General features: G+C 57.3%; 1 protein-coding gene across 6 annotated transcripts in view; it reads left to right on the forward strand.

Moving 5' to 3' along the window:
• The window catches only part of RANBP3 (RAN binding protein 3), a 54011-nt gene that overhangs the window by 35884 nt on the left and 4777 nt on the right, over positions 1 to 13350 (forward strand). For 3 of the 6 annotated variants that reach the window (XM_068537173.1, XM_068537171.1, XM_068537176.1), the window contains 8 exons: positions 3925 to 3990; positions 4863 to 4955; positions 5821 to 5939; positions 7438 to 7554; positions 9449 to 9552; positions 10734 to 10812; positions 11936 to 12038; positions 12488 to 12612. In XM_068537173.1, coding sequence (XP_068393274.1) covers positions 3925 to 3990; positions 4863 to 4955; positions 5821 to 5939; positions 7438 to 7554; positions 9449 to 9552; positions 10734 to 10812; positions 11936 to 12038; positions 12488 to 12612 — 806 coding nt within the window. The remainder of the gene's footprint in view (positions 1 to 3924; positions 3991 to 4862; positions 4956 to 5820; positions 5940 to 7437; positions 7555 to 9448; positions 9553 to 10733; positions 10813 to 11935; positions 12039 to 12487; positions 12613 to 13350) is intronic. The other 3 variants (XM_068537172.1, XM_068537175.1, XM_068537177.1) reach the window with 1 other exon arrangement.

Raw genomic sequence — 13350 nt, forward strand, 5'->3', positions numbered from 1 at the left:
AGATCCTGGCTCACACACCACGTATCTGCAGCAGTCCCTCGGGCTTGCCTCGGCTTTTATGACCTTGCAGAGTGCAGGCCGGTTACATTGGAGAAGGCCTTCAATCTGGCTTTCCCGCTGTTTCCCGGTGACTGGACCAACTTACCCTTGGGGGCTGGAACACCACAGAGGTGAAGCTGTGTGCTTCCTGTGCACCGTAGCAGGTGACTCATGGTGTTTACTGTCCTGTTACTTGATTAGGGCGGAGCCCGCCCAGGTTCTCCGCTGAAAAGTCATTTTTCGCCCTTTGATTAATATTTTCTGGAGAGGTACTTTGAGACTCTGGAAAATCTCATTCCTCCTCTTACTTTTTGCTGCAGTGTTAGCCTCCAGAGATGTTTTCTTGCTGGGAGCAGCTACTACTCTGGTGATGGCCGGGCGGGGATTTTCTGCCTCTTGTCGGTCGGCACTCTGCTGGACAGCAGAGCTCTTCTCCGCCACTCGCTTGCTCACGTGTTTACTAGATCCACATGGATGTTTGCATTCCTGTTTTAGTCAGTGGGTTATAATCTGTTGTTATTAGTGTTTACCTTAACATTCAGATTTTATCTTCACCATCAGTTTATTTTAATCATCCCAGAGTTGGCCGGCGGGAGCCGAGTCAAGCCTGTGCCCTTTGGCCATGTCGCATCATTCTTTCGAGCATGTCCTTTCCTTTCTGTCATAAGGGGTTCCAGGCTCATCTTCTTCCCTCCCTTTCCTCAGGGGGATCCTGGTTCTGCTTAGTGGAGAGTGGTCTCTAGAGACCAAGATCTGGGTGCTCTGCGTGCTGGTCGCCGTTGGGCTGTCGCTGCTCCCAGGCCCTCTCCGTGCCCAGAGCAGAGAACATACACAGCCAGGGGAGCACAGACATACGTAGACCTGTTCGCATACACACAGTCACATCTGCACGTGTTTCTGTGTCTCTGCTGCTCTGTCTGCTTGTATAGGTCACCCCCGGTTCGGGTGGGTGCTTCCAGCACCAACAGAGTTCATTGTAGCCCCACCTCCCCCGCTTTGTATTTCTGCCTCTTTTTTGACAGTTAAGAAACCTGGCTCCCTTTGTCCTCAACGCACTTACTCATCGCTCAAGCCCCCGCCAAGCTGCCTTCTCTCAGATTCTTTTCAGCCTGTGGTACATACCAGGTTAAATTCTGATCTGTCTTCCTGGTTAAATCCGGAGTTCCCTCATCACCTGGGTCTCTCTGAGGTGGGGCACAAAGAAGCCTGCTTGCTTCAGGCGTGATTCAGAGGACGGAGGCTGCCCCACAGCAAGCTCACGGGGGGCCGCGCATGTGCCCTTGAGAAGACACGGGTACAGCGGCCTGTGCACCCCTGTGACCTTGGCGTGACCTTGCACCCCTGTGATGGGCTCTGGCCGGCAGGCAGTGCCTCTTCACTGCACCCTGACTGCGTTGCAGGAAAAGTGAGCTTCTGGAGGCCATGAGAAGAGACCACGTTTGTTTCAGTGCAGACAGGGCTTGTGGCAGGACCTCCAGGGTGCACCGCCCTGTAAGCACCCTCCCTGCTGCTCTGGGCCCTGCTGTCCCGAGTCCCCGGTCGCCATTGCGAGTGTGGCACACACGCCCGTCTGTGTGTCCATTCACCGCAGCATTCAGCGTGGATGTCCTGTGCATCCTTGGGGTGAGCCGGGCACTGGACCCAGTGCTCGGGGTCAGTGGCAGTGACTTTCCAGGCCTGTCGCCACTGCTGGTCAGCCTGGTCAGCCCCAGGGGTCCAACGATCCGAGCAGGGCGGTGAGAGCAGTCTCTAGCCCCAGTGTGAACACTGCAAAGCCAGCTCTGAGGGCTTTTTAAAATCACCTGAATTAGGAATTTCATCGCAGTTTTTTTTAATGTTTCTAAATTGCCAATCATCTTCTGAATAATCCTGAGCTTTGAAAATGTAATTCAGTATTTCCCTTCCCAAAAGGAACATCTGGCAACATGTCCTCCCCCGCATCCTGTGCTGTCTGGCTCTCCTGAGTGTGGTGTTAGCGACCCCTCTACGGGAGAGACACCAGCTCCACCAGCGCAGGCGTCGGGATCGGCTCCTTCATGCCAGCTAGCAGTGAGAGTTACTTGCTGTAAACCTGTTTTTGCCCAAGGAGAGCAGTGTGGCTCACCAACACATAGCCCGCAGGAAGAGGGCCTTCCTGTTCAGGAATTCTTGTTTTTTCTTTTTTTCTTTTTTTTCTTTGGCTGCGTTGGGTCTTCGTTGCTGCGCGCGGGCTTCCTCTAGTTGCGGTGAGCGGGGGCTACTCTTCGTTGCGGTGTGCGGGCTTCTCATTGCGGTGGCGTCTCTTGTTGCGGGGCACGGACTCTAGGCGCGCGGGCTTCAGTAGTTGTGGCACGCGGGCTCAGTACTTGTGGCTCGCGGGCTCTAGAGCGCGGGCTCAGTAGTTGGGGCGCACGGGCTTAGTTGCTCCGCGGCATGTGGGATCTTCCCGGACCAGGGCTCGAACCCGTGTCCCCTGCATTGGCAGGCGGATTCTCGGCCACTGTGCCACCAGGGAAGCCCCCTGTTTGGGAATTCTGATTTGATTTTGTTTCATACCTGAAAGTGTGGGCTGACCAGGTGTGTTTGTGGTGGTGTTTTTGTGTACAGTTGAAGGGTGTCTAGTGTATCTACAGAGTTGTGCACTCATCACCATAATTAATTTTAGAACATTTTTGTCACTCCAAAAAGAGACCCTATGCCCTTGAGCAATCATTCCCCACTTCGTCTTTCCCAGCCCTTGGCAACCACAAATCCACTTTCTGTCTCCGTGGATTTTCCAGCTCTGGACATTTCATGTAAATGGAGTCCTACGCTGTGTGGCCTTTTGGGGTATCTTTCCATTTATTTAAGTCTTTACTTTCTTCCAACAATGTTTTGTAGTTCTCGTTGGTTCAGTTTATTCCCAAGTATTATATTCTCTGTGGTACTATTGTAAATGGAATTGTTTTCTTCACTTTCGGATTGCTCGCTGCTGGTGTGTAAAAACACGCAAGTGATTTCTCTCTATTGATCTTGTTCCCTGTGACCCTAAAAGGGTTTTTTTTCCCCGTGGGCTGGATCTTAGCACAAAAGTGAGGCTGCCTCTGGGGCCCAAAATGCTGCTCTCCCTGGGCTTTTCTGGGGACAGAGGTGTCCTGCTGGAGTCATAAGGCTTTTTATCCTGACCCTTCCCATCCATGCGTTAGACTGTCTCCCCCGCCCCCTGAGACAGGCAGAGTCACCAAGGTGCAGGGACTAAGGGATCCGTGTGTACTGGCGGCTGAGCTGAAACCAGGCTTTGAGCCCCTGTGTTTGTCAGCTCTGCATAGTTGTCCATCCCAGACTTGGTCCTGAGGGAGGCCACGCCTCCTCCTCGCGGGCCTCCCAGCGCCCTCATTAGCCGCAAGCACTCCCGGCACATCTGGAGAGAGCCTGCCGTCTGCCACCTTTGATCTTTCACCACAGAAGATGCATCTCATTTCTCAGAGGTCTGCTGGTAGTAGAGAAGCTTCTCCTGATTACGGACGTGTCCTCCTGGAAAGGGAGCTGAGTCCCAGGGACCAGAACTGTGGCTCCCTGATATTCCTCGGGGCCCGCGAGCACAGCCCAGCCTCCGCGCTCTCAGCCCCGGCAGGTAGCTGGGTAGCTGGCCTGCAGCTTGACCAGCCCCACACTCGCCCTCCAGTTTTCTGTTGCCAGCAGTTCGCCCCAGGGCCGGCGCTGCCTGCAGCCCTCAGCCTCCTCCCTTACAGACGGGATTGGATGGGTCTCTGCTCTTCTGTTTTAACTTGGAAACATCTTCCCTAGTTCCCCAGGCCCATGGCCACTGAAGCCCAGACCACAGTCCTCTTCTGCCCCTGGTCCCTCCTAGCTTTGCTGCCCCACCCCAGGCAGGCCCGCTTTTTATCTTTTCTCTTATGCTTGTAGAGGAAAAGAGCAGTGGATTCCGGTTGAAGCCGCCGACCCTGATCCACGGCCAGGCACCCAGTGCAGGTGGGTGTCCGCCTTGAAGGAGGAGCACAGAGTGGCTGCCTTGCGGCCTCTGCGTGCCAGTGCGGTCCGGGCTCACTTTCCTGACGCGTGAGCACTGGAACGCCGCTGGAAAGAGCCCGTCCGACCAGGGAGGCTCTCCTGCCTGTGAGCCCGCTGTCCCGAGGAGGTGGCGGCGAGGGAGCGGGCCCGGCTTGGTGGGTGGCGTTCAGGCTCCGTGCCCGGCAGTAGCTCAGTCGTGAGACTGTCTCTGCTGAGCGTTCCGCCCACAGCGTTAACCCCGAGTAGCAGAGCAGCCGCTAGTGAGCGGGGCCCGGCGCTCGCGCCATCGAGACGCGTCACATCCAACGGGAGGCCCTTGCAGGGCCGGGAGCGTTCTCGTGGTCCTTGCCCTGTATGTTTGGCAGAGGGATTTTCTCAGCGTGGCATTTTGAGAAGCAGGTGCAAGGGGTACCTTTACGTGACCCCTAGCAGAGTCCTAAACTTTGAGAGGTGAACTGTGGCTTCGCTGCTTTCCCCTCACCGTCTGCCCTTGACCCTCGAGCCCCACGCTTGAGAACAGCTGTCTCTTGGTCCCCCCTGTAGCATTCCTGTACTCACTGGATTAATTTGCAGACATGATCAGTTTCTTGGGGGTTTCATTTAATCACATATAAAAATAAAAATAGCCAGAGTTTGTATGTCTAACTGTAAAGAAAACATCTTGGGTTTTTAATTTTTTCAGTATGCTTCCCTGTAAAGTCTAGCCCAGGAGGGACATGAGATGGGTTGCTGGGGTGAATTTTTCTGTAAAGTGCCTGAGAGCCGGTGTGGGGGTGGGTTGCATTTCTGCCCTTGCGGTCGGAGGGCCCGGACAAGCCGAGCTCTGTCCCCAGGTCTGCCGAGCCAGAAGCCCAAGGAGCAGCAGCGGAGCGTGCTTCGCCCAGCAGTGCTACAAGCCCCGCAGCCCAAGGCGCTCTCACAGACCGGTGAGTGACGCGGCCCCGGCCCCTCCCAGGCTCCCACGTCAGGGCACAGCCGCGGCACGGCACAGGTGGCTTCGGCCCCGTCTGCGGAACGCACTGGGAAGTAGAGTGCTGGGGAAACAAGCCCTCAGATCCCCAGCGAGCCTGACAGACAGGCAGTTCCACTGGCCTCCTGAGAGCTGGCCCACCGGCCCTGAGCGGCCCAGATGTGTCCCTGTGTGTTTTTGCAGGCAAAACTCAGCCCTGTATGTCTAAGAGACCTGAACCGTATTTCCATTATATCCACACAGGGTGGGGTTTTCAGTTCATCCTTAATTTTCTTAACACTGATAAGCTTTTCTTCTCTTCCTCTTAATCTTTCCCTACAATTCAAGAGCTCTTCATTGGGAGCAAAAATAGTTAATATTTCTGAAGGGTTTTAATTACGTGGAAAATTGTTTTGGTCTAATACTAAACAAAGCCAGATTTAAAGTTGTACATGTCACATAATCTCAACTGTTTAAAGGAGAAAGTGCATAGAAAAAAGACTCTATTAGTAAAACTAGTTTCATAAAACTCATAATTATTCCCCAAATATATTTTCTTTTTTTTTTTTTTTTTTTTTTGCCTAAGTAGTAGTAGTTCTAAATAAACTGAAAATTCACATGATTCTTTGTGGAATAAGCAATAAAGGATTCTTTCTTTTGTGAGGTTTTAGTTTTGGGTTTGGGTTTTTCTAACCTAAGAATTTGTGACTTTCAGTATTGATTCCAGATCCTTTCCTTTAAGAAGGAGACATTACACTGTCAGCCCAAACGGTAGAAGGCAGCGGTGCTGAAGGTGGTCCGGGCTGACCTCTGAGATGCCTGCTGTCCTTTTCTCCCCACAGTCCCAAGCAGCGGCACCAACGGGGTCAGTGTCCCAGCAGATGGCCCGGGGGCAGCGACATCGGCTTCGCCTGAGAACCCCGCCCGGAGGAGTCCCTCTGACGAGGCGCCAGCACTTGAGGTCCGTCGGCGATGGGGCAGGGAGTGTACCGCACGCGAAGCTTCTCAGGGCCTCACCGGGCACGTGGGCTGTTGGCCGCTCTGGGCCGTATCCAAGCTGGCCCGTGCTAAGGCATCCTGATTAGCTCAGAGGTCTCCATGTGTAACCACAACTGACTAGCCAGGTCACCAGACCGCCAGGAACTCCACAGCTGGCTCTGAGAGAAAGGGGCCACGAGCAGGGCTCTGGCGCTGAGGGCCGGATAGCCCAAGGCCTGTGTCGTCTCCACGCACGTAGTCTGTTGGGGCCTTGTACCGCTGTATGTGGAGAGATGTCTCCCCTCCCTTTTCCACAGCCGAGCAGCTCCTCAGGGGTTCATACACATGCGCTGCTTCTAGTGGCAGAAGTGTGCTTGGGAGTCGGCTCAGAAATCATTTGTTTTATTTATTTATTTTTATTTATTTATGTATGTATTTTTGGCTGCGGCAGGTCTTTGTTGCTGTGCGCAGGCTTTTTAGTTGCAGCAAGCGGGGGCTACTCTTCGTTGCAGTGCGCGGGCCTCTCATTGCTGTGGCTTCTCGTTACAGAGCACGGGCTCTAGGTGTGCGGGCTTCGGTAGCTGTGGCACGTGGGGCTCAGTAGTTGTGGCTCGCGGGCTCTAGAACGTAGGCTCAGTAGTTGTGGCTCACGGGCTTAGCTGCTCCGCGGCATGTGGGATCTTCCCGGACCAGGGCTCAAACCCGTGTCCCCTGCATTGGCAGGCGGATTCTCAACCACTGCGCCACCAGGGAAGCCCAGAAATCGTTTGTTTCTTTTAAAAAAGTCCTCCAGGGTTCTGGGATTATATAGGCCAGATGCATATGTTTTCCAGTCGCGTTGCATAGCAGCTGAAAATAAGGGGCATTTAATGAAGAGCCTGCATTTGCGGTTGGCAGAGACGGACTTGAAATCCGAGTTGCAGCAACACACCCAGGGCTCCACGTGCGGAGACAGATTGTACCCGTGTGTTTATCTCCACTCTGTCCGTTTTCAGCAGACAGGTCGCTGCCTGAGGTTCTCCACGCTCTGCCTCCCCCACCCCCTGCCATACTGCCGCCGGTTGTGCAGGCTAAAACGGTGAAAATGAACATGTCCGATTCAATCTTCAAATGTCCCTGAGCCCCCCACCCTGAAACCACAGTTAGTGGAATTGGAAAAAAGGAATCATTCCCACAGCGTACTGCTTCTCAGAAACTGGTGCCTAGGGCTGTGAGCTGGAGGGAGACCTGGACGTGACCCCCCACCCCCGCCGTCTCCACCAGTGTTCCCGGTGACGAGGGCACTGCCAAGACCTCGCCCCTCCCCTCCCTGGAGAAGTCTGGTCCCCGCCCAGCCCTAGGGGCTCTCCCTGGTCCCCCACCCCAGGGCCCGCGCCACAGGATTCACGCCAGGCAAATGCAGTGTGTGAGATGGCTCATCTCGCTTCTCAGGGCTGATGTGTTGCTTGTCTTCAGTTGTTCTGTCGGCTTGTTTTAACCAGGAGAAAGACTCCCAGGAAGATGAGTCTAGCGGTGCTCCCGAGGAGAAGCGCGAGAAGAGGGAGCCGGCCGCGCAGCAGGCGTTCGTGTTCGGGCAGAACCTGAGGGACAGGGTTAAGGTATGTGGTCAGAGGGCCGGGTGAGCCGTCGACCTCGTGAACTGATCTTTCCACGCCTCCCCCAGCTTCATTTTCCCGGGGATGGGGAGTGGGGGCTGTGTCTGGGGTGGTCCCGGGCCTCAGCGCCCAGCAGCTGCTTGTTGCGTCCCTTCCGAGCTGTGCTGCTGACTCCTGGCAGCACCCCGGCCGGCTGCCCCTCCGCCCTGCCCCACCCCTGCCAGCGTGGGGCTGAGCGGTGGCTCCTGGCGGCAGGCTCCCTCGTTCTCCCAGGAGCCAGGCTCAGGGAGGCAACTTAGCCCTGACAGCTGACGTGTTTATAGCCAAGGAACAAGCAGACATTAGGATCCGATGCTTTCCAGGTCGCCAGAGGGATTTTTCTGTGCTTACTGAAGGGTTTCTTTCAGCACTAGCATCGTTCAGCCCGGATCCTTCTTAGTTGTGGAAGGCCGTCCTGGGCACTGTAGCGTGTTGAGCAGCACCCCCGGCCCCCGCCCTCTAGATGCCAGCAGCACCCCCTCTCCCCACCCCCAGTGATGACCGCCAAAAGCATCCCCAACGGTCCTGAATGTTCCCCGTGGGACCACGTCACCCCCAATTGAGAGCCATCGCCTTGTTTTTTTCAAGGAGGGCAGGTGGAAAGATACTGTTTTCTCTCCCACAGGAGGCAACAGGATCTGTCACCTCCTGGCTGCCCCCCAGGTGTGTTGGTCTAGTCTGGGGACTTTGAGTCGGGGGTGGGGAGCATGTGGCAGTGGCAGGGGATCTGGGTTCTGGACCCCACGCGCTGGCCCTCTCGGAAGACCTGTCCCAGCCCCAGGGACTGAAGGTCCCTCTGTGCCATTTCCAGCAGCTCATCTGGCAAGAAGCTCCTAGAGGCTTGAGGGGCAGTGTCAGTGGCTGTGTCTGGGGACATTTGTCATTGCCACAGCTGGGGGGTAGGTGCCACTGATACTAAGTAGGTGGAGGCCAGAGATGCTGACCAACACCCCACAGTGCCCAGGAAGCCGCCGTCCCCACTCAGGGAACCATCCGCGCCCGGGGTCAGTAACGTGGAAGGTGAGAAGCCCTGAAACGAGAAAACAAGAGTCTCTCGGGTGCGGAGGAGATGTCAAGCCACACCGTCAGCTTCCTCCTTTGGTGCCCACTGTCCAGTAGAAGCACAGATACCCCAAGAGACACAAAAATAGGTGTTGATGTTGCACAGCTTTAGGCAAAATAATGAGTCCCTTGGCGGCTGCTCCCTCCCGGGAGCAGGAAGCAAAAGCAGGGAGGGCCTGGAAACCCACCCATGCTGGGGACCGGGGGCCTGGCCTGAACCATCAGGTCGAGTCTGTTCCTCGCTGCCTTGAGATTGGGGTGGAGACGATGTCTCATGGGGATCCGGGCGTCTCATGGTTGCATCCCAGCTTCTCCATGGGGGGCGACTCGAAGCCGTGGTTCCTTAACCCCTCTGAGCCTCTGCTTCCTCACTCAGAGCAAGGTCGCTAACACCCACCTCTCAGCGTTCCCAGGAGACTTCCATCGGAGAATGTATTTAACCAGGCTAGCATGGCAGTTGGCATAGAAGCAGCCTCGAGAAATGATGCTTCTGTTTTGTTCATAATGAACCCCTTAAAATGTAAGGTTTGTAAGCGATCTGTGATTCCTCGGTGCAGAAGCATTGATAAAAATGCCAACAAGGTGCCAGCCTGAGTGTGCTCTTTTTAAACAAGGTAGTAAAGGCTCCCTAGTGCCTTACGGACTGTTTTTGTATCTTAACTCTTACCACACCCCAGAGTACACACATGTAGACGGAGCCATGCCGCATGTCGGCGTAGGGCCTGTGCAGGCAGGCTGAGCTGCAGAGGTCCAGGACGTGCCGTTCTCTGAGCAGTGTTTCCTCTCTGTTTCCCAGTTAATAAATGAGAACGCTGAAGTAGTGGACATGGAGAACACCGGACACCCCAGTTCAGAAGCGCCAGCCGCCACCAACTACTTCCTTCAGTACATCAGCTCCAGGTCTGCGCCTCGGGCCTGGTGCCCAGCCTTGTCCGGGGAGAGCCTCCGCCTCGGGCCCGCGGTCACCCACGGTACCTGCCTCAGGGCCCAGAGAGGCCTGGACCCTCCTGGACCGGGAGTCAGCCCAGTCCTTCCTCGGGAGGGCAAGGGCACGTGCAGCCAGAATCCCGGTCACCCTGCAGCCCCTCCCTCTTTTCCACTCTGGACACAGATGTGGAGGGGCTGGGGTGGTGGGCTTCAGCGGACACCTGAGGCAGGACCTCAGTTCCGTGGGCTTGTTCAGCCCAGCCCCGGGAGTGACCTCTGTCACCCGGGCCTCGTGCCCGGAACAGAACCCGGTGGGCCAGTGGCAGCTCGGCTGCCTCCTGTCACCAGGTGCTCCCTGCCCTGGATCCGGGCTCGCCGTTGGCGCTACTGGTGGTGGCACTTGCCAACAGCCTGGCTGCCAGGGTGTTTGAGAAGGAAGGCACGTCCCTGCCTGGGAGATGGGCCAGCAGAGCAGGCGCCGTGCGGGCTCCCACCTCGGAGAGGCCCAGTGGGAACAGTGACCTCGCTGCTCGGCTGCCTGGCCGCCGGTTAGCAGAGCGCATCAGATATTTTAAGACGTGTTTTTTTGCACCTAAGCGTTTCCCAAATTGGGAGGCACGTGCAGCCTGTGATGTCTTAAACCGGATGAAGTGTGACCGCCAGGGCAGCTGCCGTTTGCTGAGCGCTCCCCGAAGGTCATCCCATGTCACCCGCCAGCCGCCCCGTAGGAGGCATCACCTCCTTGGTGCAGGCCTGGGGAGGGGCCCAGAGAGCTGCAGTGCCTCCCGGGGGCAGCCCACTGGCGAGAGACAGCCGGGTTCGTCTGCTGGGAGTGGACGGAACGCCCCTGCGCTCGGCCTCTGTGCGGCGCTGCCCACCTCCTGGGGGTTGGGGAAGACGGGCGTCTGGTGTGTCACACGGCGCCCGTGTGCAGTTGGTGCCAGGCGGTGCGAGCCAAGGGTCCGTGTTTGCCGCCTGGAGAGGCCTGGCATGGAGGCCTGCGGGGACCTGTCCCTGGCACGCCAGCCCAGCCCGAGGCGGAGCGGGGCCTCGACTGTGCTTTCCGCTCCGACCGTGTGTGCGCGCGGCGCATGTGGGCGTGCACACCGCCTGACCCTGTGCCACCCTGCGCTCACAGCGTGTCTCCTCTTCAGTTTAGAGAGCTCAGCCAACAGTGCCGACGCCGCCAGCAGCAAATTCATATTTGGCCAGAACATGAGTGAGCGCGTGTTGGTGAGTTACCCCCATGGGGACTGTCCTTCCCGGGGCCCGGAAGGCTTTCGGAGCCTCCCACAGGTCACCGGGACATGTGGGGTTTGGCTGCTGCCTTGACTCCTGTGAAATCAGAATGCTTTCTTTTCCAAGTAAGAGAAAGAAGACCCAGCTCAGACTCAGCTTAAACGGGGGGCGGCGCTGGTGGCCTAGGGAGGCTGTGTAGGAGCCAGTGTCGCGCATCCTGTCCTTCCTCGTCCTGAGAGGGGCTTCCCTTGAGTCACGGGCCGCGCTTCCTCCCGGCTAAGGGCAGGTGTGGTGACAGCCGTCAGGCCAGACTCCTTAGCCGTGTGGGCCGGGACCACCCTGTGCCACCTCTGAAGCCAAGGGAGGGCAGCCCCATCCCCAGCGCGAGGCTGCAGCACAGAGCAGGGGGCGAGGGGGCGGCCCTGCAGGGCCCCCTGCAGGGTCTCCAGTGTCCCCTGCATTCCTGACACACCATGGCCGAGGCACGTGGCTGACCGTGGGCCACATCCTGGTCCCAGAGAGCCCAGCCAGCCCGGGATGGGCTTCTAGGGTTGTTATCTGCTTCCTTCTTTTTCTTCCTTTTCTTTCCCAATCATGTACACACAGCCCCGCTGTGTCCATTGTGAGGGCGGCTCAGGCGCTGTTTGGGGCCCACCTGATTCCTGCCGTCTTGGTCTCAGTGTTTGTTACACTAAGGAGCCACTTGCTTCTTTTCTCGAGCGTCAGTACTGTCCTTTTTCGATTACGATGAAGTAGGCAAAGAACTACTTCATGGGCCAGGGGGACCAGGTGGCCCAAGGTCAGCTGGTGGCACACGCCTCCAGGTGATGCCGCAGAGGCTCCAGAGGCGGCTCGCGTGCACGTCCCGGGCGGGCCTGTGAGGACTGAGAACTGCCCGTATCTGATGGTGCTCGGCAGGCGCTGAGTGGGGAGGGGCTGGGGCTGGGCGGGTTCCCAGAGTGCGGGAGGGAAGCCAGAGTCGGCAGAGGGGGGTCCTCTGCTGGGCAGGGGCGCCAAGAGCTGCCTCCCGGTAGAGGGGTTCCCTGTCCTGCAGCGGTCGGCCCCCCGGGACCACCCCCACATTCCCCCTCCTCCTGTGTGCCTTCGCTCCCCGCAGAGCCCGCCCAAGTTAAACGAGGTCAGCCCAGATGCCAACAGAGAAAATACAGTGGCCGAGTCCGGGTCCGAGTCCTCGTCCCAGGAGGCCACCCCCGAGAAAGGTAGGCCTCGGTCCTGCCCCCTGCCCGAGGGGCTCCGGGAGGCAGGGAGGGACGGGGACGCTGTGGACCACCCTTGGCCACAGCCCACAGCTGTGCGTGCTGGGGTCCAGTGAGCAGGAGGGGGGCGAGGCCCGGGGCCCTGCCTGGTGACCAGGATGGGGTTGAGGTGGTTGTCACCCTCCTCCTCGCCCTGAGGCGGCAGATGCTCTTCAGCGCCCTTGGAGGTCTCTCGCTGTCTGCTGTCCTCCCCTGAGTGGGAGAGTGGGAAGCCGCAGCTGCACTGGCCGCTCCCGGTGGCCGCCCTGCAGACTCTGAGGCAGAGTTACGTGGCGTGTTCCAGGGTGCGCTGTGGGCCCGAGGCGCTGGCCCCCTTGAGGCCAGAGCCACCCTTTGGGTGTCCTGTGAGGTACACCCTCCCCCTGACCAAATCAATAGTCAATGTCGTTTAGCTAATAACATTGCAGAGTCCCTGGCCGAGTCGGCAGCCGCCTACACCAAGGCGACGGCGCGGAAGTGCTTGCTGGAGAAGGTGGAGGTGATCACCGGGGAGGAGGCCGAGAGCAACGTGCTGCAGGTGAGGCGCGCCCGGCCTTGGGGACTGTCGGTGCGGCTAGCGGACTGCTCGTACTGCTGTGTTTTAGAGCAAAACGGTCTGTTTTGAGACGGTCTCGATAGTTCGGGGAACTACAAAGACGTGTAACAAACACCTCTTGCCCCCCAGAGTCAACAGCTGTGATTGTTTTGTCCCGGTGGTGCTGTGTTCTTTTCTTAGCCCAGACTTCGTGGCACCCGTGCCCCGTCCCTGTCTCCCTCCCCTCCTGGGGCAGCGCGCCCAGTGTGGTGGGCCTCCGCCTGCTCGTCGTCCTTTCACGCGCGCCTGTGTGTGTGTCTGTAAACCACGTGTGTGTGGCTTCGGGGAGTTTTTAATGTGGGGTTTTTAGTGGTACTTTTTCCCCCCACTCGCAGTTTTTCTTATCTATCCATCTTGAGAGATACTGACTTACAGAGATCTGCAAACGTTTTCTGTAAAGGGCCACGTGTGGTCTCTGTTGCATTTTTTTTTTTTTTAATGTATACCAGCTTTATTGAGGTACAGTGCAGTGCACATACTATGAAATTCACCCTTTTAAAGCGTACAGTTCAGTGGTTTTTACCATATTCACTAATTTAGAACATTTTTGCCCCCCCAAAAAGAAGCCTTGTGCCCATGAGCAGTCACTGCCCGTCCCCCTTCCTGCAGCCCCAGGCAACCCCACTTTCTGTTTCTGTGGATTTGCCTGTTGTGGACATTTCATGTGAATGGGATCGTACA

This window comes from Eschrichtius robustus, chromosome 2, assembly GCF_028021215.1.
Source record: "Eschrichtius robustus isolate mEscRob2 chromosome 2, mEscRob2.pri, whole genome shotgun sequence".
Classification (NCBI taxonomy): domain Eukaryota; kingdom Metazoa; phylum Chordata; class Mammalia; order Artiodactyla; family Eschrichtiidae; genus Eschrichtius; species Eschrichtius robustus.